This window comes from Mchenga conophoros, linkage group LG2 (assembly GCF_057382185.1).
Source record: "Mchenga conophoros isolate Kocher_MC1m ecotype Shallow Benthic linkage group LG2, M_conophoros_male_GT1.1, whole genome shotgun sequence".
NCBI lineage: Eukaryota > Metazoa > Chordata > Actinopteri > Cichliformes > Cichlidae > Mchenga > Mchenga conophoros.
In genome coordinates, this window is record NC_140527.1 from 22,169,214 (window position 1) to 22,190,930 (window position 21,717).

General features: G+C 41.2%; 1 protein-coding gene across 2 annotated transcripts in view; it reads left to right on the top strand.

Annotated features, from left to right (window-relative positions):
* Positions 1-10,979, top strand: part of gabra4 (gamma-aminobutyric acid type A receptor subunit alpha4) — a 29,986-nt gene extending 19,007 nt beyond the window's left edge. For both annotated transcript variants that reach the window (XM_085288150.1, XM_085288140.1), the window contains 2 exons: positions 2,389-2,645; positions 5,466-10,979. In XM_085288150.1, coding sequence (XP_085144276.1) covers positions 2,389-2,645; positions 5,466-6,002 — 794 coding nt within the window. In that variant the 3' untranslated portion in view covers positions 6,003-10,979. The remainder of the gene's footprint in view (positions 1-2,388; positions 2,646-5,465) is intronic.
* The last annotated feature ends 10,738 nt before the right edge of the window (positions 10,980-21,717 follow it).

Below are 21,717 nucleotides of genomic sequence, written 5' to 3' on the forward strand. Positions count from 1 at the left end.
CAACGATCCTGCGCCGGAGGAAGCTCCATCGCTCTGTTAAGTAGCTCCCCCGACGATCCTGATCAGGTGTGTGGTAAGCTAGGCGTGACCAGCAGCTGGCAGGGCCACACCCATCAGGCCTGCAGGTGGCTGTCCTTCATCCTCCAGCCTCACACACACACACACACCAGCATGGAACACAAGAGCACAGTGCAGCAAACATACATCCAATACACTAATAACAATAAAGGTCCACACTGTTCACGAACCCCGAGTCCCCGGCACGTGACAGAGGCTGCCATCGGCCCTTCTGGCCAACACCAGTAGACGGTAGGTAAAGTGTCTTGCCCAAGGACACAACGACTGAGACTGTCCGAGCCGGGGCTCGAACCAGCAACCTTCCAATTACGAGATGAACTGCCAACTCTTGAGCCACGATCGTACCGCAAGTGGTTGGCCATTACACATACTTTTATACACAGTCCCCCATTTTCAAGTCAAGTCAATTCAAGTTAAGTTAAGTGGCTTTATTGTCATTCCAACCATGTGCAGTGGTACATACATAGTGAAACAAGACAATGTTCCTCCAAGACCGTGGTGCTGCATATGGCATATAACAGACAATCAACACAGGACTACATAAAGTGCAATTTGCAAAAATTGCAACCCTCCCTGAAGACAAAGACAACAACACCAGACAGAAAGAACGATACAGACACAGCAGTGCAATAGAAATGTGCAGAAGACTGAGCCGTATGGGCACCGGTTCAGCTCAGTGCGTTGAGCACTGTAAAGTAACTTTGTCAATCAATCAATCAATCAATCAATCAATCAATCAATTTTATTTATATAGCACTTTTAAAAACAAAATTTTTTGACCATATTACTGTACAATAAAATAATCAGATAAAATTTAAAAGGAAAGTAAAATAAAAGGTAAGAAAATAATAAGAATAAAATAATGACAGACTCATACAGAACTAAAAGCCAAAGAGTAAAAATGGGTCTTTAAGCGGGTGAATGAGTCGAGTCACTGAGTGTTCAGGAGTCTGACGGCTTGGGGGAAGAAGCTGTTTCACAGTCTGGCAGTGACGGCCCGAATGCTCTAGTACCTTTTGCCAGAAGGCAGCAGTGTTTTTCAGGGCCTCAAAAGTAATTGGACAATTGACTGACAAGCAGTTTCACGATCAGATGAGGCCTGTTCCTTTGTTTTTCCAGACAGACTGATTAAGAAGTTAAAAGATCTAGAGTTGATTCCAAGTATTGAACTTGTATTTGGCAGCTTTTAGCTGGAGCTCTTAATCTGAGGTCCACAGAGATGCCCAGATGCAAGAAGAGGAGGCTGAAAAATCAAAATAAAGGTACATCAGCAACATCAAAGAAGAAACTCCACAGAAGACAATGGATAAAAACTGTTCTTTCCTAGGTTACGAAAAAAAATTTCACAACATCTAGCCGAGTCAAAAACATCGTTGAGGAGGTAGAGTGAGTGACAACAAAGAAGGTTTACAGCAACAACCACTGGTTACAATCAAGAAACTGATCATACAGCGCTCCACAGTCCAAATGACCCAAAGAAAGTACAAAAGAAGCCCAAGAGTTTTTCAAGGCAAAGAAATGTTCAGATTAGTTACCAGATCTCAACAAAATAGAGCAGCTTTACAGATACTGAAGACAAACTCGAGAGTGGAGCAACTGAAAGCAGCTGCAATAAAGGCGTAGCAGAGCAGCTCGAGGGAGGAAACAGTAGTCGGTGATATTCATGAATGGTAGACTTCAGACAGTCATTGATTACAAAGGATATTCACCTAAGTATTAACCACAAACCTTATGTTAAAGTTATGCTGGCTTGTCCAATTACTGCTGAGCCTCTGAAAATTTGTTTCTATGTATAAAAATGTTTGTAATGTTTGTTTGTTTAAAGCTGAAAGTCTGCATTCAATCACACCTTGATTGTTTGATTGAAAATCCACTGTGCTGGTGCAGACAGGCAACATCAGTCCTCAGAGTACAGAGTCGAGTGAAACTCTCAGAGTAGCTCAAGTGGACAAATGCTTTTTGTGGTTCTATTGTACATGTTTCTATTGCAAAGCTATACTGTATACTGTATATGGTTCATTATCCTTCTGCCTTCAGTTAATGAAATCTCCTGATGAGAAGAACATAATATATGGGTTATTGAACACATCTGGTTTTCTATTCCGATCTGCAGTGTTAAAATTCATACCGGTCTGTGGTGAAGCCTCAGTTTTCCCAGTGAGATGGATATTTTTGCAACTCTACTTACATTCAAATTGAGTCAAATTCAGACTAATTATGTGCTTTGATCAAATATGAAAGAATTTATGTCAACTCCCTCTTTGACACAGGCTCATGTGTTCTTTTGTTTTTATTTTCCCACAAACCAAGGCATCACCACCGTCCTGACCATGACAACGCTCAGTATCAGTGCTCGCCATTCCCTCCCCAAGGTCTCGTACGCTACTGCGATGGACTGGTTCATCGCCGTCTGCTTCGCCTTTGTCTTCTCCGCCCTCATTGAGTTTGCCGCTGTCAACTACTTCACCAATGCACAGATTGAGCGCGCCAAAAAGAAGCCGGCCAAATGTCCCCCGGTGCCCCAATCCACGCCTGTCAAGGTCAAGGACGCAGAGGAAGTGCTGCAGGTGACTTCTGTTTCTCTCAAAGTGGCTCAATAATCTGATCACACTTTATTTCAAGGAGCACTCACAGAGCATGTCCCTTATTATGTGCTTACTGCCTTTAGCCTACACGTTTGAATCATCAGAAGTGGTTCCTGCATGTGAGAGTAGTCAGCTGAGCTCCTGCTTACAGGGTGTTAAGGAAAGCTAGAGAAACCTGGTCCCAGAACTTTACAAATGAAATCTTGCTTGTCAAATTAAAAACAACTGCTTGTTAAAAGACAGAAAAAAATGTGTGTGAGAGAGAAAATAAGACGGGTCTGAAAACAGCTTCACAGCACAGATGTTTGGGAGTAGTCACGAGGTGTGCAACCTTTCTTTTGAAATTATACGTGCATGAACTGACATAAGCGTCTATTTCTGTGTGACGAAGTTTAAGCAAATTGCATCGACACCATGGCAAGTTACATGGATTCAACGAGGATTCATGAATATACCATGAAGCTATTTTAAAGCTGTAAGTCAGATATGATGAATGTGTTGCAGTGCTGTTTATGTAACTGTAGGAATGTGTTCATGGCGCCAGATAAACACGTGCGATGTATTTGTCTCAGCCTGCATAATCTTCTGAAGAGTGGAAATCATAGGTCATCTGTTAACCGATCATTGAAGTTGACGTAACCCACCAGCGGATATGCCCGTTTTACAGTAACTACTTTAAGTTGTTCCCTTCTGCCTAAATCCCAGTGTGGCGTAATCATGCCTGAATGCAGTATAGTGACAACAGCGCTTCAGTGGATTAGGGGGTTGCCATGGCAACGCAGTCCGAATACATCTGTATAGGTTTCAGGATAGCTCTGGCAACAGGGGGGGAAATTAATACTCTCTTCCTCAGGAGCAGGTCCTGTTACCAGAGGGCTTGGCACATGGGTCACAGTGTGTTGATGGTTCCAACTCCTCAGCATTTTACCTCCTCCATGTTGAGACACAAACTCCACGCACACGCACACACTCCTCCTCTGCTGCACACGGGACACAATAACATTGGATCCTTTCTAATTCAAGGGGTGGGGGTGGTGTTGGTGGATTATTCCTGCGAATGCCTTAGTACCAGCATCACACTCTGCTTGAAAACATCAACTTTCAAAGGATAAGCTCCTTTGACGCTACAGTGCATTACCCCGATGCGGTGCTACCTACTTTCTGGCTTAAGCTTGTGTGAAGTGAGTGAAAGCCATGGTAAGTGACACCTGTATTACGCACAGTCTGGCGTCTGCCTTCACAAATCAAGGCCATCTGTGTCGGGGGACTGTGATCAGATCAATATGACAAAGTTTGTGGGGAGGAAGTAAACTTCACCTATCCTGCAAACTCCTTCAAACAGGAAGAAGAAAGGAGAGACGAAAAAATTCTTTGCACAAAATATGTTTATTTTTTTTAACACTCCTTTTTTTTGCTAACATCAATTCAATGGTTTATATTTTAAGATTAAGCTTCTACAGTAATACAGAGAAATAATCTCCCGAATCCAAACTGAGAGCTGGTTTCAATAACAAACTCAATCAAGAATTCCAGTTGGATTTGTCCAGTGTTATCAATAAGTGGTGGCATGGTATTACAGGGGTTAAAACTATTGTCTGTCAGATGGCTTTTGGTTCAAACTGGTTGGGTTTCCTCAGTAAAGACATATCGTAGGATAAATGGTAATTCTAAATATAAAGGTAGAGGTGGATAAAATGCTTAAAGTGCATAGAATAAAGTAGTGCATCATTGTATTATTAAATCTGGCCTGTTGTGCAGAGGGCTTTGGGGGCTGCATTTGGAAAACTTTGAACATGGTGATAAATCTGGAAAATTCCTTGCTAACCACTTCAAGCTAAATACAGAAAAAAACAATTTATTCTAGAAAGGACTGGGAACATTATTTACAATAATACACAACAAATAAGCCTTGGCCTCTGTTGGACATGGGCACGGAGGGAGGAGTTCACCATCCCCATCACTCCCCGCTGGGATGCAGGTTTTTGTTGGTTCCGGGGACTGTGGCTGGATGTTCTGGTGTCGTCACTGACCCACTCACTCGGTGGTCTTGGAACTCCTTCTGTCGCTTGGACTTCTTCCGTGGTGCCAAGAACTTCCCAGGCAAAGGTACCAAGCGGTTCTTGGGCACCTGGAGCCTTGATCTCGACTCACACTAGGGTGGGCAGCTCCAGTGGGGTCGGCTGCCCGTCGCCACTGGTCCTTTGGGACTCCCACCCCTTGGCCATGAGGACCCCATCTAGGGCCTTCCTCATTCTCCTGCTGGAATGAGCGTGCAGATATTGCAGAGATGTGTGGACTTAGGTCTTCAGAACTCTTGAGGGCTGCGGATGGCACGGTTCTTTCTCTCTCTCTCACCACCCCCCCACAAGAAGATTGTTGATTTATGTACCTGCGCATTTTCAAATTTTTGTGTTCCAGGTGTTGTATGTTCGTTTTTTCTTACAGGTGCAGCAGTTGGCGATAGATTTGTATACTGAGTGGGCCATTTATATGGATACACCGTAATAAAATGGGAATGGTTGGTGATATTAAAGTCCTGTTTGTGGCACATTAGTATATGTGAGTGGGCAAGATGGGTGGTGACCATGGTGGCCATTTAGAAGTCGGCCATCCTGGATACAACTTTTGTTTTTTCAATAGGAAGAGGGCCATGTGACACATCAAACTTATTGGTAATGTCACAATGAAATGTATTTCAAGCTGTTAAACTGAACTAAAACACGAGGAACAAATTTAAATGTCAGTGTCAGTTTCACTTTCTTATCAGCCTGACTCAAATATGGTTATTCTCCTCTCTCGCAGCAAAATCCTGATACGAACGGTAATCTGAGGAAGCGCATGAATTATATCTCCCACCAAGAGTCGAGCAGTCAACAGAGAGCCCAGTCCACCACCAACATTGCAGGAGTAGGGCGAGGAAGGCCGCTGCGACCTTTAGCCGGTGGAACCAATGGCAGCTCCTCCACCCTCTCCCGCTCCAGCCCAAAGTCTGAGAGCCTGCTCAGCGTTGCGTCTTCCTCAGCACAGCTGGTGAAGAGTACGCCTCAGGGTGCAGCTTCTACGCCAGACGTAATGGCGGGGACACCGTGCAAGCAGAACGCCAGCACTTCCTCTCTGCAGCATCTGCTGGGCCCGAAGCTGGAGCGCATCCAGATGATGGGGAACAAACTGGAGCCGAAGCAGACGCCGTGCTCCCAGCCCACCACTGCTGGTATGGGCGGAACCAGTAAAATTGACAAGTATGCACGGATCCTCTTCCCCGTGTCGTTTGGCGCATTTAACATGGTCTACTGGGTGGTTTACTTATCAAAGGACATGATGGTGGCTAAAGGTGGCTAGACGTGTCTTTTAACACATGGGATTACTGGAGTTTGTGAACATTATGTAGAACGTGTTGTTTTTGCCAAACAGATGAACAAAATGTGCCCATAAAGCACTTAAGAATATATTTATTTTTTTCTTCCTGAGTCCTGAAACTGCAAGCATGGGAACAAGCGAGCAAAATTAGAAAAACCTGACTCAACATAAGAAGGAACACCTGCACACTGGAGTATGCTACTGTCCTCTTTCTATTACATCATGCTTCATTTGACTGAAAAGGTCCTCATCAGCTTCAACTGATCTCTTCTGGCCTGCAGTCAAGATAAAGCATGGATTTTATTCATTTTCCTATTTTTGTACCCTGCACCTGGCAAGATGCGTGGACGTGTGTGCCATTGTTCTGAACTCAACTGCACCAACACTGTAAATATATAAATTTATTAGGATAAACAGATTTATATTTAATGAATACAGTTTACTTCCTTTTGAATAATTAAGACGTGTTGCTTTTGGTGCCAGCAGGTTAGAGGTTGCAAAATTAAAACGAGGGATTTCAGAATGGAAAATTGTTGAATGTTGGCCAAAAGGGTTTGAAAGTAAAATGGATTTGGCCAGAATGAAAGTCCTCAAACCAGGCTGAGTGGAGCTTTGGCCAGGACCTGATCAACCATGAAAAGCTTCTCTTGTATAGTACCTACTGCAAAGCATCTTTCACATACAAGAAGGATTAACTAATCTGAAATAGCGAATATGAAATTTGTGGATAAGTCGGGCAGAAAATAGTAAAGACAAGTTATGAATTCATGTAACAGTAGGCTTTAAGCTTCTTTCCAGCCGTAACAGATTGCGAATAGCAGACAAAGATTGTGTAAGTGATTAAAAAAGAGCCATAGCATGAACAAACACAGGGAGCAGAACACAAAGCCATTTGCTCGTAGACCACTGTGGCAATAAAATAATGAGCTGGTTGTTTGTTTCGAGACATTTCGGCGTGCTCAACAAAAGAATGTGACTCAACAGCAGCTCCAGGGGAGAAACACAACATCTAACTGCTGTCATCCACATTCTTAAATGTGTTTCCGTGCACTTTGATTTTGGGCATAAAACATTATTTAATTACTCTTCATGGGAAAGATCTCTCGTGTGTGTCTATGGAGCACACTCACTTGCTATCAAAACTACAGCAGATACACAACACGTTGAGCACATTTTGAAGGTTGAAATAACTTTTTCTCTCCTGTTTGGTAACCCCAGTGTCAGCTGACGCAGGGCTGTTGGTCACTAAGTTGACAGCTATTAGTAGGTTATGGAATTTATTAGTGTTTGCACTGATAATTGCTACAATTGCTACAACCACATTAAGTTATGGATGTGGTTGATATTTATCTGTTGTGTCAGATCAGTTAATGTTTAAAGATAATGACGAGTCATTTTCCATAGGGGGTAATCAGTTTGCACCTAATTTACTTCAGCTGCAGTTTATTACCAACCAGAAAACGATTGTACTGAAAATCAGAGTGCATATCTTTGGAAGTGTAAAGGCCTTTTCACATAGGTGCGCTTGTGCTGTGGTGTGTGCGAGCCATAGAGAAGAGTGGGTTTTAGAGCAGTTTTCACATTGTATGGGGAGGGTCTTAATACATTCTCCTGTCGTTCTGAATTAATGGGAAAATGTGTAAAGAATCTTACTTAAGATTATTTTCATGAGTAATATTGGCCTCTACTCGGTTTTTATTTCAGTTCAGGTCTTAAATGCTTTGAGATGCTGGCATCTTCGTGTAGAGCCCCCATGTACTCAGGCTGAAATTTATTTTAGTCGCTTCATCTCATATCCTGAAACCAGATGTTTTGAAGTGATCCTGTAAAAACACTGCAGTATCAAAAAGTCAAAGATGCTTCAAGTCAGCAGAGGCTGTTGGGATTCATTTATAAATTCAGAATTAGATGTGCTGACAAATAAACACTTTGAAAACAGTGGTCATAATAGCGAGGAGTGAAGCCCTTTACACACCGGACATGTAAAATTCAAGCTAATATTTCGTGCCTTGAAAATATTTTTCGGGCTCATCTATTTTTAATGCAGCCATTCGCACTGACCGATTTTGCATGACAAATTTGGGGCTTTTTTTTTTAAACCGAGCTAAATTTTTCAGATCCAAATAAACAACAAGCGTGCTCGTAGTTTAAAACATGCAACGGCTTGATGATGTCATCTTCAAGTTTTTAAAAAAATTCATTTTCTGCAAAAATGCTTTTGGTGTGTATCTGTGTAACACGACAAGTTTGGATCAGAAAAATTCTGTTTTCTGATCCAAACTTGCTTCTTTGCAACGCGCTCGAGGCGTAATGGCCTTAACTCAGAACTTGAGCTCATCTTAATCTACACGCTGGCTACTTCAACACTTGCTTAAGTATTGTTTTTTAAAATAGAGATTTTCTGCCTTCATTTAAAAAAATCTGTGCATACAAGCATTGATTTGAAAATATTGTCCATCTACATGAAAATGCTGAAAACAATAACAAATACTGGCCAATCAGAATCTTTAATGGAACAACTTTATTAGGTGAACAAAGATGGGCATAACAGAAATGTTTTAACTGAATGTGGAATGTAGAAATCTCTGTCTTTCTAAAAACACAGGAGCGTGAGTCCTTTGCATGTGTTAGCATCTAAACGTGCATAAAAAGATAAAGCAATAATATTTTGTCATGCAAGCAACACAGCACACAGTCTGATGTAAGAGTTAATAAAAGGCAAACACCAAGTTTCAGAAAACTCTGTTTTCAGTGACATAAAATGTGGACAAAAGGCCAAAATGGACAGAAAGGCTAGTTATCAAAACAACTGTGTTGGGTTCATTTTGAGAGAGAGAGAAGACAAATATGCTCAAAGTGCATTTTCTTAAATTTATTTAGCAATTAAGGGTTCAAGTTTTAAAAAAAATGGCTGCAGTGTCTCTCTGCTCGCTCAGGAGACCCAAACGAACAAAGAGCCCCACACCCAGACAGTGAATGCTTTTTATTATGTGTGATAAACAGGACACTAAGGTGAAAGGTCAAAAGTTCTCCTTGTGTGACTGAGATCCAGTACTTACGTTTCTTCTTCTGCAGCTTTCTGTGCACTTCAGCCTTCTGCTAGCAACACTACCGTTACCATGACAACCACCTCTTATCCTCCGGTCAGACCTGCATAAAGACGGAGCTAGGGTGCGTTCCATGAGAGCAGATTTATGACCTTGTTCTTGTGAAGGGGGTCTTACTATGTTACACTGTGGGCCGTCAAAGACAACACACAAATAAGTGACGCTACTTATGAGATATTAGCCGTACATATAAACATAAATCCCAACAGTATGTGTAGAAAGGCCCCAAAAGGTAACCAAACGCTGCTACTTCCTCGCACCTACTCTTTAAATTACTCTAAACAGAAGCTAGGAGGTCCGTTAGCCAGGCTAGCTGCTTCCAGCTCTGTCTGGTTATTGTGCTAGGCTAATCAACTGCTGGCAGCGTCTTCATATTTACACTTTATGTGTCTATAATCACTTTCAACTCTTTGGTAAGTGATGAAAAAACTTTATTTCCACAAGTCAGAAATGTTTAAACTCAGCTATTAGCTTCTACACATGATATATATGTGCTAATTTTTTCTTTTTAGACATTTTGAACCCTCAATATTAGTATTAGTGCTGACACATTTTTGTACTGTTTTTGTACAAGTAATAATCATATTTGGAGGAATTGAGGTCTAAGTTGTCAGCTACCATTAATCCAAGCATGCTGATAAAGAGAAGCTTGGTCATTTGGAAAGAGGTCAGAGTAGAGCTCCTAATCTAAAGGAGCCAGCTGAGGTGCTTCAACATCTGACCAGGATGCCTACTGTGCAGCTCCTAGGTGAGGTTTTGTCACAGCAGCGTAAGACCATGGAGCAGATTCACAACAAGCTTAAGAGATTACATCTCTCGGCTGGATTTGGAAAGTCTTGGTGACCCTCAGAAGAGAAGAGGGATAGAGGTGGACTATCAATCCAAATATCAATAGTATCGATACTATTGCTGGTATTGAACTGATACTAGTTCAATAGGATCGATAATTTGTTTCTATCCTCTAAGTTCAGTCCACTGATTTGTGTTAAATAAATATTTTTTTTAATTACTTGTAATTGGATCAGTACCAAAACTTGCAGTGTTGCACAGCACGACTGGGGGAGTGGGCAGGGAGCCGCAGATCCAGATACGTGGCAGAAAGTATGGATAGTCCCAAGAAACAGATAATATAAATGATAATATAAAAAAAAATTACAAAATAAACCTGAAACTTACTGGATGGTCTGGACCACACAGCAAGTTATATTATGTGTCATAAAATTCCATCAAAAAGTGTCGATGTGCAGTTTAGTGACTTGGATTATCAAAGATGAAGCCTAACAGTCACTAACTGGCTGCAGGCTTACACCTGCATAGTCTATGAAAAACGCTGTTCTCTTAACTTTAAATCTTCTCAGTCTTCAAATGGTTGAGCTTCGAGAAAATTCACTATACACCACTGCACAGCTGTTTTAACCAAAATCAAGTGGCCCCTCTGGGAGGACATTCATGTTTGGCATAGAAGTGTCTGATTTCAGTCACTAACAGTCTGACACTTTTTCCCCACATAGTGAATTTTCATTCTAATGCATGAAAGCAACTTTCAAACATGTTAAAGGAACAGAGGAAATCCAGTGTGCTTCCAGTGTGATCAGGACCTTGGTGCAGTTTCAGCCTCTGCTGACCTTTAGAGGTGATGAATCTGCCGGTAATTGAATCCTTGAATAGACAAAGGACACCATTATCTTGATAACACACAGCACCACAGCAGAAGATTGTCCTCCCTGCTGTCGGCTGTTGCTGTTCCCTAACTGGCTGATAGAGGTGAAGCAGGGGATGTTTTGTCATTGAACGCCTCGTCTGGACAAAACTGACATTCGGCGATGACGTTGCTAAAAAGTGCACAGAAGAAGTCTAGAAAATATCAGAAAATTACAGTTATCGTCCATAATTAAGCGCTTTAGCAGATTCTTTTTGCAAATAAATAATGTGTAGGTTAGCGTCATAATAGGAAGGAACAGAACTGACTCATCTTGAAGAGTCTATAATTATAATGTACAAGATCTCATTTTATATTTCCATAAAAGAAGCAGAAAAATCTCACGTGATAGATATATGTATGGTTCTTTTTGGCCTATTTTTCTTCTTGTTGGAGAAACTGGAGGTTAAACAGTTGGCGGATGAGCTCAGCGTCACTCCTGCAGATAAAGATGTCATATGTACAGGGTGTGTGTGAGTGTGTGCGTGTGTGTGTGTGTGTGCGTGTGTGTGTGTGTGTGTGGGGGGGGGGGGGGTCGTGATGTAGTAGGTGCCTAGTTTCTTGCTCTAACAGCCATATCATCCATGTAGTCATGGTTGTTGGCCCTCGGTTAGTCTAACAGGAGTTATGATGCTGCCACTGCAACGAGAATCACGCGGGCTGATGGACAGATCAAGATGCCCGGCGCCACTCACCTCTCCTAAATGCAGTCAAGTGTGAAATTGATTTTGCCGTCATTACCTCCCCGTTGGTCTCTGCTCTCATGCTCTCCCCATTCCTCTCTGTTTGCCACAACAGGCTACAAAATGCATCTCCTCATAAAAAAACAACAATAAGAACCCCCACAGACCATCCATGTACCAACGAGGAGCCAGTCAGCAACAGATTGATGGTCAGTGTAAATATGCTGTATCTCTGCGCTTCTAAATGTGTGCATGATTGATGGAGCAGCCGATGCCAGGTTGTGGATTTTCTGTTGTTGTTGGTTTATCTTTTTTCCCATAAACGAGCAGTGCTAGACAACAGTCGAACAAGCTCGCTTTGCCCCTTTCAGAGTTTACTCGTAGTGTTTGTGGAAAGTGTGAGCACTCCCAAATGATCATCATCAGGCTTCCTGAAAAACCACACAGTGCAGTTTAACTGGGCAAAAAAGTATATTTATTGTCACTTCAGAGCACTTTTGAGGTAAAACATGGCGTCACGCTCCCTCTAGTGGCTCAACTGAACCCACTTTTATTTCCTACACAAACTCACAGAGCATGAGGCAGCTCTGTGCTTACTGAGTTAGTAAGTTACAGTAATGAGCAGAGTGATGAGACGCTTTTCACGAATGTGGACACTTTAACTCCTCGCAGAAATCAAATGAAAGATTGGCTCTGTCCCCATACGTTTCCAATTTTTTTGACTGTTGCAGATCATTTTCAAAATAAATGTACTACTTGCATCCTTTACTGATATTCTACAGAATAAAACTATAAATGTATTTAACAAAAAAATGCAATAGTTCAAAGGTCACATGTGTGGTATGTAATAACATAGACTGTATGATGTTATTAGGTTGACATTGATGCACTGTTATTGTAGCTGGTTTCACTTATTTTCTTGCACTTTTAAAGATTTCTCTTATCTGTAACTTTTTGACTGACCTCTCAGGTATTGATTTAAATTAAACAGAGCCACGTGATAGGAATTAAGATTTGCCGATAATATAACCTTGAAACGTGAAAGGGCTCAGAATGAAAGGGTTTGAGTCATTAGTAACTGTGCTGTACTGTAACACCCCCTAATAAATAACTGTAGTGAAGTGAAAATCACAATATTCATTTGATAAAAGGTAGCAGAAAGTGGAAACTTGTAAGAACCTTTAATTCCTCCTCACATATTCCAATCATATGGAAATGAACATGTCTGCAGCTCACCTTTAAGGCTGTTTATTGTGAGTCCTCTTTAATGCAGTAACCTGGGAATTAAAGCGCACGTCAAAAAGCGTCCTTTTTTCATGTTGAATCTCTGTCTTATTTGCATCAACATGAAATATTATTGTATAAAAGTTTTACAGTCTTTTGGGTTCATTTGAACGAGTTCATGAAGGACCGTGCACTCACACATTAAAGTAAGAGACCTGGACATGTAATAGGTTGTGTCTAATTCCTGACATGATCCACTAGAGGGAGCAGCGTGCCATGATTTTCTTCACTTCAGAACACGGATGGTACTTTTAGATGGGCCGAGGTGCAGCCTGGACAAAGAGGGTGATTTGGTTTTGCTTTAGTGTCTAATTTCTGTGATTCTAATGGGAGAGATGTACTGATAGCATTTCACTGTGCTCAGCAGAAGCCACACTCTGAGAGTGGTTTGATTCCACCAGCCTAATCATTTATTTCATTTCATGAGCCACTCTCTAGAGATTTGCATAATAACAATGAAGGTCTGCCCTCCGTGTTATTATTCTTATCACTCATCTGTCGTCGTAGATGAGAATCCTTCAAATCCTGCAGTCAAGGGGAGGCAGCGATTCAGGGTGGGCATCTCGGGTTGTTTGATGTAAATAGAATACCTTTGCAACCGGAAAACAACTGACTGACTTGTTAAGTCCTGAATTTGGGTATATGTCTCAGGTTATTGGGTCAACCCAAAAATAATGCCACAAGTACGTCACAACATCAGTATCTCCATTCGTTGGATGGATTTCAACTACAGATTGTGCACTGATAGAAATGTGCGTTGTTTTGTTGGGTGTGAAGATTATTCATCATAATCTTTTCTCATATTCCTTTGAGCACGCTGCTCATGCAGCCTGTGTTTCAGTCGTAATAAGGTCTCACTTAACCCAGTTTCTGGACTACCACAGGCCAAGATAATTAACATGTAGGCCCTTGGTAGTTAATAGGATAATACATTCTCATTTGTATTATACTTTCTAGCACCCGTGCGAGTCATTTGGGCGGATATTAATCTTCCCGGTGGAGAAGGACAGCATGATTCCAACTGTTTGGTGTGTCACAACACAGAAAATGAAAAAGCCTAAAAAATCCACCTCTAATCTGCTGGTGCTGTATGCACCCACAGGTCTCAGTGATGTGGAACAATGATTTCTAAATATTATTTATGGTAATACTCAATAACAGAAGTACCAATTACAGCAATATTTAGACCGTTATATAAGCCACAAACAAAAGCAATAATGCATAGAACAAGGCATATATTCTATACACTACCTTAACACGGCTTCCTGCTGCACCAAAGGACTCGTAATTTTCTACAACGCCCTCCCATTGTGTAAGAATTTAGCACTTTAATCAGTCAAGCTCATAATTAAGACTAACGGACCCGTATTGTGTTTATATTTGATCAAAATTTCAGTCGCACTGGATGAGATGAGTGAAACAGGCTTGTGAAACTGTGTGTATTGTGTAATAGTGAAGCCACCGTGAGTTTATCTAAATGGTAACAACGTACTGCGGTACTGTACATTACTGTACTCCAACTTGAAGTGTTTGTCATCCTGTCAGGTTGTTACAGTCAATATGCTGATAAAATATTTTTTGAACTAACGTTTCATTTACCAGTCCTTATGCAATGCACTGTTTTGGACAAACACGATTAAACATGTTAGAGAAATACTCACTGCATGTGGCAGCTTTATTTGAGGAACTGGCGATAAAAGCGTGTCGCGTGTGTGATGCAAAAAGGAGACAAAGACCATAAAAAGTGTAAGTCTTTGTACTGGTAGACTATTACAGGGTGCATCACATACTAATAACCTGACTGTCTTTTACCTCTGTCTGGTCTCCTCCAGCTCCCGAGGGAAACATCTGGCTCTCAGGTCTATGTTTTCTCCAGTTTCTTAGTGATTCACGGGGAATTACGATCAGTGAATGAATTAAAAGGAGAGAATAATTCAGTCAGGAAAAACTCTGTTATGTTTGTCAGGACTTGAAATAGAACCTAACCGATATTTAAGACTGATACTGATATTTGTTGATTATTTTTTCTTTCCAACACACAAAACATAAACAGGTTTCCATAACCCGCCCGACTCTCCTTGGAGCAGATAGTTGTTTTTTGTGGTGTTCCTAACTGACATGCTGACAACCAGGAAGTTGCCGTGCCCTCTGCTGGACACACTACTTAGCATCAACACTTGAAACATGGTTAGAGTGTATTTCTTCTTGTTATTCTTTGTTATTTTCATTTATTGGCTGTTATATATCAGAAAATACATAATACAGGCCAATAACATCGGCCCACAGATACATCAGTTGAGCTGTAGTGTGAAAACAGCCTTCTGCTGCACGTGGAAAAACATCATGAGCAGGTACAAATTAAAATTTGCCTCCCAGGCACCTAAAATCTGACAGGTTGCTTTTCCTCTCCTCGCCATGCTATGTATGTGGTCAATGGTAGCATCTCTAACTACATAAAATGTGATTAGGTTAAATGGCGATGTCCATCTTGGCAACTGTATCCAAGACTGCAGGGCAACATGAAGGCTTCCACAAACTGCTTTTATGTATTTTTAATGGATTAATTTTAAGTTTATGAGAATGCATCACTTTGTTGGACTATTGTTGGAAGGTGTAATGTACACACTAACCAGTGTATAAGTACCATGTTCTTTTTCTCTGTTAAATAACAAAACACTGACTGACTGACCATTCAGAGTGTTTTCTGAGCTAGACTACATTATAGATAAGCTAGCTGCATTTAGCTAAAAACATGCATGCTAGATAGAGGGATAAAGTGATAAGCTTTCATGTAATTGTAGGTTTTAACTAAGGCTGGAAATGCATCTTTTTGATTAGCATTAGCATGAAAAAAGCCACTAATTCTATGGCCTTTCTCTGCTTTGCTAAGTAGCTGTTAACTTCATTTACAGACAACTTCAGTTTCTTAAACGAGTCTGTTAATGGTGAAATACTATGAGGTTTAATTTATTGAGCTCCGGCAGCATTGTCAACAAGTATTTTTTCCTTATTGAAAAAAGTAACAGCTCATAGAAATGTGAGTGCGGATTACCTGATATTTCTCACAGGCTTGTATTTGATAAAAGTCCAACATCAAAGATGCCTAAACCTACATGAGTTGCCACATATCCAGTAATCCACACATCTGTTGCCTTTGTGTCAGGTGGAAGCAACACACAAAATCCCTTATGCATTAAGATAAAGAACAAAACTGAAAATAGATTTGAAAAATGTCACCATAAGATGCAGAGATAAAAAGACAAATCCTTCCATGTGTCCATGCTGGGACAGCAGCAGCTGGTGAGTTGCTTTGCAAGTTTCATGTCACAGCCCTTGATATGCAAAGCCGATGACTACTGTTGACAAGACACCAAGAGAAACTGCATAATGAGAACACTTACTAACTTTATTATCATTCTCCTGTCAGATAAATAATGGTAATTGTTAGATCTGAGGCATAAAAGAAACTGTAAATGTACTCTGAATGCAGAAACCCCCCAAAAACAAAACAAAAAAACATAAAACCTATCTATAATTACAGATAGTTGAACATGATCTAACAGTCCAGCAAAGAGCTGGCGCAGGATTTGAGAGATGCATCTGGCCCTCAGTTGATCCATTTCCTGTTTTCTGAAGCCCCATCAGAAATGGTCTGAGGTATGCCAAATTACACAAGAGCTGGAGTCAAAACAGCTCTTATTGGGTGTTGAATCCAAATTTGAAATTTTTGGCTCAAATTGCCAACAATATGTACAGAGGAGGCCAGGAGAGCGGTACAACAGTGAGTGTCTGCAGCCACCGGTAAGACATAGTTGAACTCAAACACGACAACAGGATCCGGTTACTCTGAAACCAGTACATGAAACGAGACTAAGAAATCCAGCAGCCTAACAAATCACGTGAAAATGAGCAGGAATACAAAAATTAAACCCCAGCAGAGACCCAAACTCAGAAAATCTTACCAGAAACTAAATAGTACAAAATCCCAGCATCATGATTAAATGGGCTTCAAACAAATGGTGTTGCCCAGTGTATATTGGATATGTAAATCTGAAACAAAGTCAACGTTTTAAGATGAAAATGTTTCAGTGTTCTGTCTCCAGCTTGATCTCTGTTGCCTTAAGTAGCAAAAAAAACCTCTTGTTGACATGAAACAGCCTTTTTACAGCACAGCTAAGCAAGTCCTAAAGAAGCATTTTCATTTGTTTTAAGAAATGGCCACAAAGGAAGTCTGGGGAGAAACTTTGGTTTAGATTTTTCTCTTTAATTACTGATTTTGCAATTATGATGGGATGTAGATGGAATATTGGAGGTTTAACGGGTTCACCTGGATAATGTCTGGACTGTAGCAGCAAGCTGAGAGCCAATGCAGTACACCTCAGTACAGATGGAGTGGTACGGCAACAGAAACAGACATATACATGGGTCTCATGAAGGCATCTTTCTCTGTTTGTGGGGACTCCTGATGGGGCTGCCACCATTTCCTCCTAGATCCTTGGCTGCCACAATTAACCACAGTCTTTTTATCCAGACCTGTTCTTCCACCCACTCGCTGTCAGATGCTCCAGCAGTAGCGGTGTTCAGGCTCTCATCTTCTTTCCTTTCTTGTGCCTTCCTGCACTCTGACCCAGATCTCTTGGTGCATGGGGTATTTTATGTGTACAAGCCATCTGTTTTTAAGCTCATAGGATTCTAGTCTGTCTGCCTGGTTTTACTCAAGTGTCTTGAGTATAGCTTGGGTTGGGTTTATAAAGGTCCACCTCTGGGTGGGCTTGCTGACCTGCTGCTCATCAACAACCAGTCTCTGCCAGACTGCCTGCCTCTCCAGATTGTTAACCAGACTCCTCTGTGGCTGTCCTGTGGTTTTGCATATTCTTTCTGCTAAACTTATTGTTTCCCGGCTTTACAGCGCTTCAAGTGCCTTCTCAGTTCAACTTACCTGTTTCTGCTGAACTGGTCTTATCCTCCCTGGCAATCCTCCCACAGTTTTGGACGCTTATCACTGACCTGCCCAAAATATCATATCAACCCGTACTGTCCACTTACCAGCACTCGTATCTTTTCAGCTAGTCACACCAAATATACTCCTTCATTTCTTTTAACTTCATACTATTTTAATACCTCAGTATAAATCTATCCACCTACAGGTCCCACATGTAAAAACGTTCCTTTTTGTGTCTGTTTCTCCACTGCACCGTGACGCTGGGATGTTCTTCGGCGTGTGACAGTAGAAAGCAGGTGCGAGAGCCCACGCTTTATCTCGTTGCTGTTTGTACACCAGCTCAGTGGTTAAATTTAGCCACGGTTAAAAAAAGACAATTACAGCAACTCTGGAGCTGAAGATGCAATATGACCAGCAAAACACAGAGGGCCGTTGAATTGCACTCAGTTTAGTTTCCCTGGTAACCTCAGGGAAATTAGCAGCAGTGTGAGCAGAAAACTTGTGCCACATAAATAACACTGTCAAGGTCATGAAGCTGGCCTTTTCATTTTTATAAGTTAAGCATGCCTGTGATTCAGATGCTGAATTATATAATAGAGAAGGGAAAAAATCAGACCCACTGATACAGCATGAACTCAAGCTGAACTTTTATTTGTCTCCATCTCTGGTTGTCTGGAGTGTGTTGCTGAGTTGTTTCTGCACCGCACATGTCAGTCAAACACCAAAGTGTGTTGAGGCCATTACATCCCTGCTCCTGCTCCTCTGTCCATTCATTCTGACTTTCCTTTCAGTCTTGTGGAGTCTGCAAGTGCAATTATTACTATTTTTGATTAATCATAACCATTCCTAAACCTGGTGATTTGTTCTCCTTTAGAGATCTTTTAATATGCCATTCCAACAGTAAAGATACTGACTTGTCACCCACACTTGTAACAAATAAAATCGCCAATGCCTACATCCCATTTCGGTGTATTATTGCAACGACCCTGTTGGAAGCCAAAAGGACTGAAATGCAGCAGATGAAACAACATCTGTGCATTTATTCTGCCTGTTACAGAATCGAAAAATATGCTAACCCCTAGAAGCAAACAAAAAGGTAACAATGTGACAAAGAGAAAGACTGTGGACACGGAGGGCAGAAAGTAGAACAAGACAAAGGTGGAGACAATAAAGGCCGAGCAGACAATCACAAAGAAAGGAACCCATACAGGCAAAAAAATAAGAGACAGAATAGGAAGTAAGACAAAGACAGAAAATCAAGGCACAGGAGACATAGAAGGAAGAATAAAGAACCAAATAAACAGGAAGTGGAAACAAGAAAGAACAAATACATACAGGGAAAGTCAAAGAATCACTGGGGACACTAAAGACTTTCACAACACATATTTGTGGAAGTCATGAGTGAATGAAGTAGATTTAAGTGGATTTAAAGAAAGTTGTTGATGGTCACCAAGATGGAAAATGCTGCAAAACTCAATCAAAACTCATCAATCCACAGACGGACAGATTATGCTTTACATCACTGCTAAGCTCCTCAGGAGTGGCCAATCGCCCAAAATAGGCCTAATGGCTCTGACTGTGGTCGGTGCTGTTGGGTTTAAGACACAAGTGTGTATATAATATAGTTTTAGTTTTTACCACCAGTTTAATGATGCATTAGTAAAGAAGCTCAGAGATTCATAGATCATACAAAGTAAAGTGTTAACACAGTTTGAAAAGATGAGACTTTGTGGTAAAAACAAAGAAAAACAAAGAAGAAAGCTCCATGATCTCCATGCTTCTTGTCCTCCTGTACCAGTGCTGATGTATCAGGAGCATACTGCAGTGAGTACTTGTGCCTCAGCTTTAGTAGAGTGTTGTGGTGACGTCACTGTCTGCGCACAACACGACCGATGTGGTGAGTATAGCGGCGAGTAAGTGAGTGGTGTGTATCTGAGTTGTAACAGATGAAACCAGAGTTAAAGGCTTGTCTCAGAGTGGCTGTTATTACTGTTCCTGAGCGCCAATCAGGACGATGCTGAGAAACAATGGTTACAAAGATGAAGCCAGTGCAGCTTGTAAAAGATCAGGTCAGAAATAGTTTTAGTTGATGAGGCCAAAGTAAAGTGTTTTGGTGTAGATGTCCAGTGTTCTGTTTGGCTAAAAACAAAAACCCTACTTCAGGTATAACAACCTTATCCCATCTGTGAAACATGGTGGTGGTAGAATCATGGTTTGGGTCTGAGCTGCTGATTCTCTACAATGACAACTTGCTATCATTAATGGAACCGTTATTTCTAATTGATATGAGGAATTTTGATATGAAAACATTTGGACATTTGTCCTTGATCTGAATCCCAAGAGACGGTGGGTATAAGGGCAACACCTCAAACCATACAAGCTCCTCTACCAAGGAATGGTTATAGGAGGATAAAGGTAAAGGCTTGGCCTTAAAGTGGTGGAATGGCCCGAAGAATGCAATTCATGCAAAAACATGAGTACTGAGGAAGTTACCTATAGCTGCAGTTATTGCTGCGCAGTGACATCACACCAGACATTCAAAGTAAAGGTTCAGATACTTTTGCCCTTAACAGGTAAAATGATAAAAGTTGGATGATGTTTAAGATCATTCTTCACCATTAATTTAAAAGAGTTCAAAAACTCCCAAGCACCTCTGTAATTATAGGATAATACCTGTTATTGGTGTTGCAGTATCGTGTGATTTAAAAAGCTTTAAAAAGGCTTTTATCCACACCCAATACATATCTTTGCATCTGTTTATTCCAATCACATCTGAAAACCCTCTAAGAGTCAGCTAATAAAAATAAATTTATGCTATTTGTGTAATTGTGGGGAGCACAAGGAAATCAGAGGAGGTCTGGAATAATTTCAGGCAGCTTGGCAGCTCCATGAACCCAAAACCGAAAAAGGCCTGTGAACCTTTTTTCAGCCAGTGAGCAATTTAAATGAAAGAGCTGTCATCTTGGAATGGGCGATCCGTTTTGTTTTAGTGCATCCATCATTTGCACATGAATGAATAACAAAGCCACAGTTATTAGTTCCACCTATATTTCCCACTCGGTTTGTTGTTTGCACCTCTCTTAGCATTTTATAAGCAGATACAATAACATTACACTATAAATATTACAGTTTTAGTTGACACGTTGAATCTAGGTCACCAGCAGCAAGCCGTGGATTGTAATTTAATTCGACTGAGCCTTAATTTACACACAATGAACGACAATGAACATGAGAGCTGTGTGTCAGCCGGTTTGGTATTTTCATGAGCAGCATGTGTGTGACAAAGGATTTCCAAGGGTGACCTATCACTTTAAGAGTGTCAGAGCTCCTCCATGGACTCCTCATCTTTTTTCTCTCACAACATCTTTCTTCTGCCATGCATGGCTTGTTGCCGAGGTAACAGGCCCAAGAATGGTTTAGCATTTCCAGCATTGCCTAGTGAATCGACTCGTGCTGACATGAAACTGACAACGGCACAGTCGACGACAGGCTCAGGTATTTTCTTCCCAAAATGTCACTGGAGTCAACAGCCACCTGCTGTGCTGTGGTTCGCTCTCATGTAGGAATCATATGAAAAGCTGCGCGGTCTGATATCACGTTCAGCTGCTGTGTGTGTGATCACAAACGCAAGCAAAACCGAGCTGCGTGCGATGCTCTGACAGGGTAAAGCGTAAAATTCGATCCAGGTGATGGAGACATGTTTGCAAGCTGCTCCAGTCACTTTCTCAGGTGTGAGTTCCTGGATGTCTCCAGCAGAGTGTGTGTGTGCGTGTGTGTGCGTGTGTGTGTGTGTGTGTGTGTGTGGGTTTATATCTATACATGTGACTCATATCTCCTCATATAGCTTTTACAATTTATTCGAATGCATTTTACTTTTGGTTGGCAGAGAGCTAATATCAAAGACTTAAAATTCTGAGGGGAGATGCATCTATAAGCATCTCATAGCTGCTCTGACCGGTGGGAGGGGGCCCTCTTGTTAAAA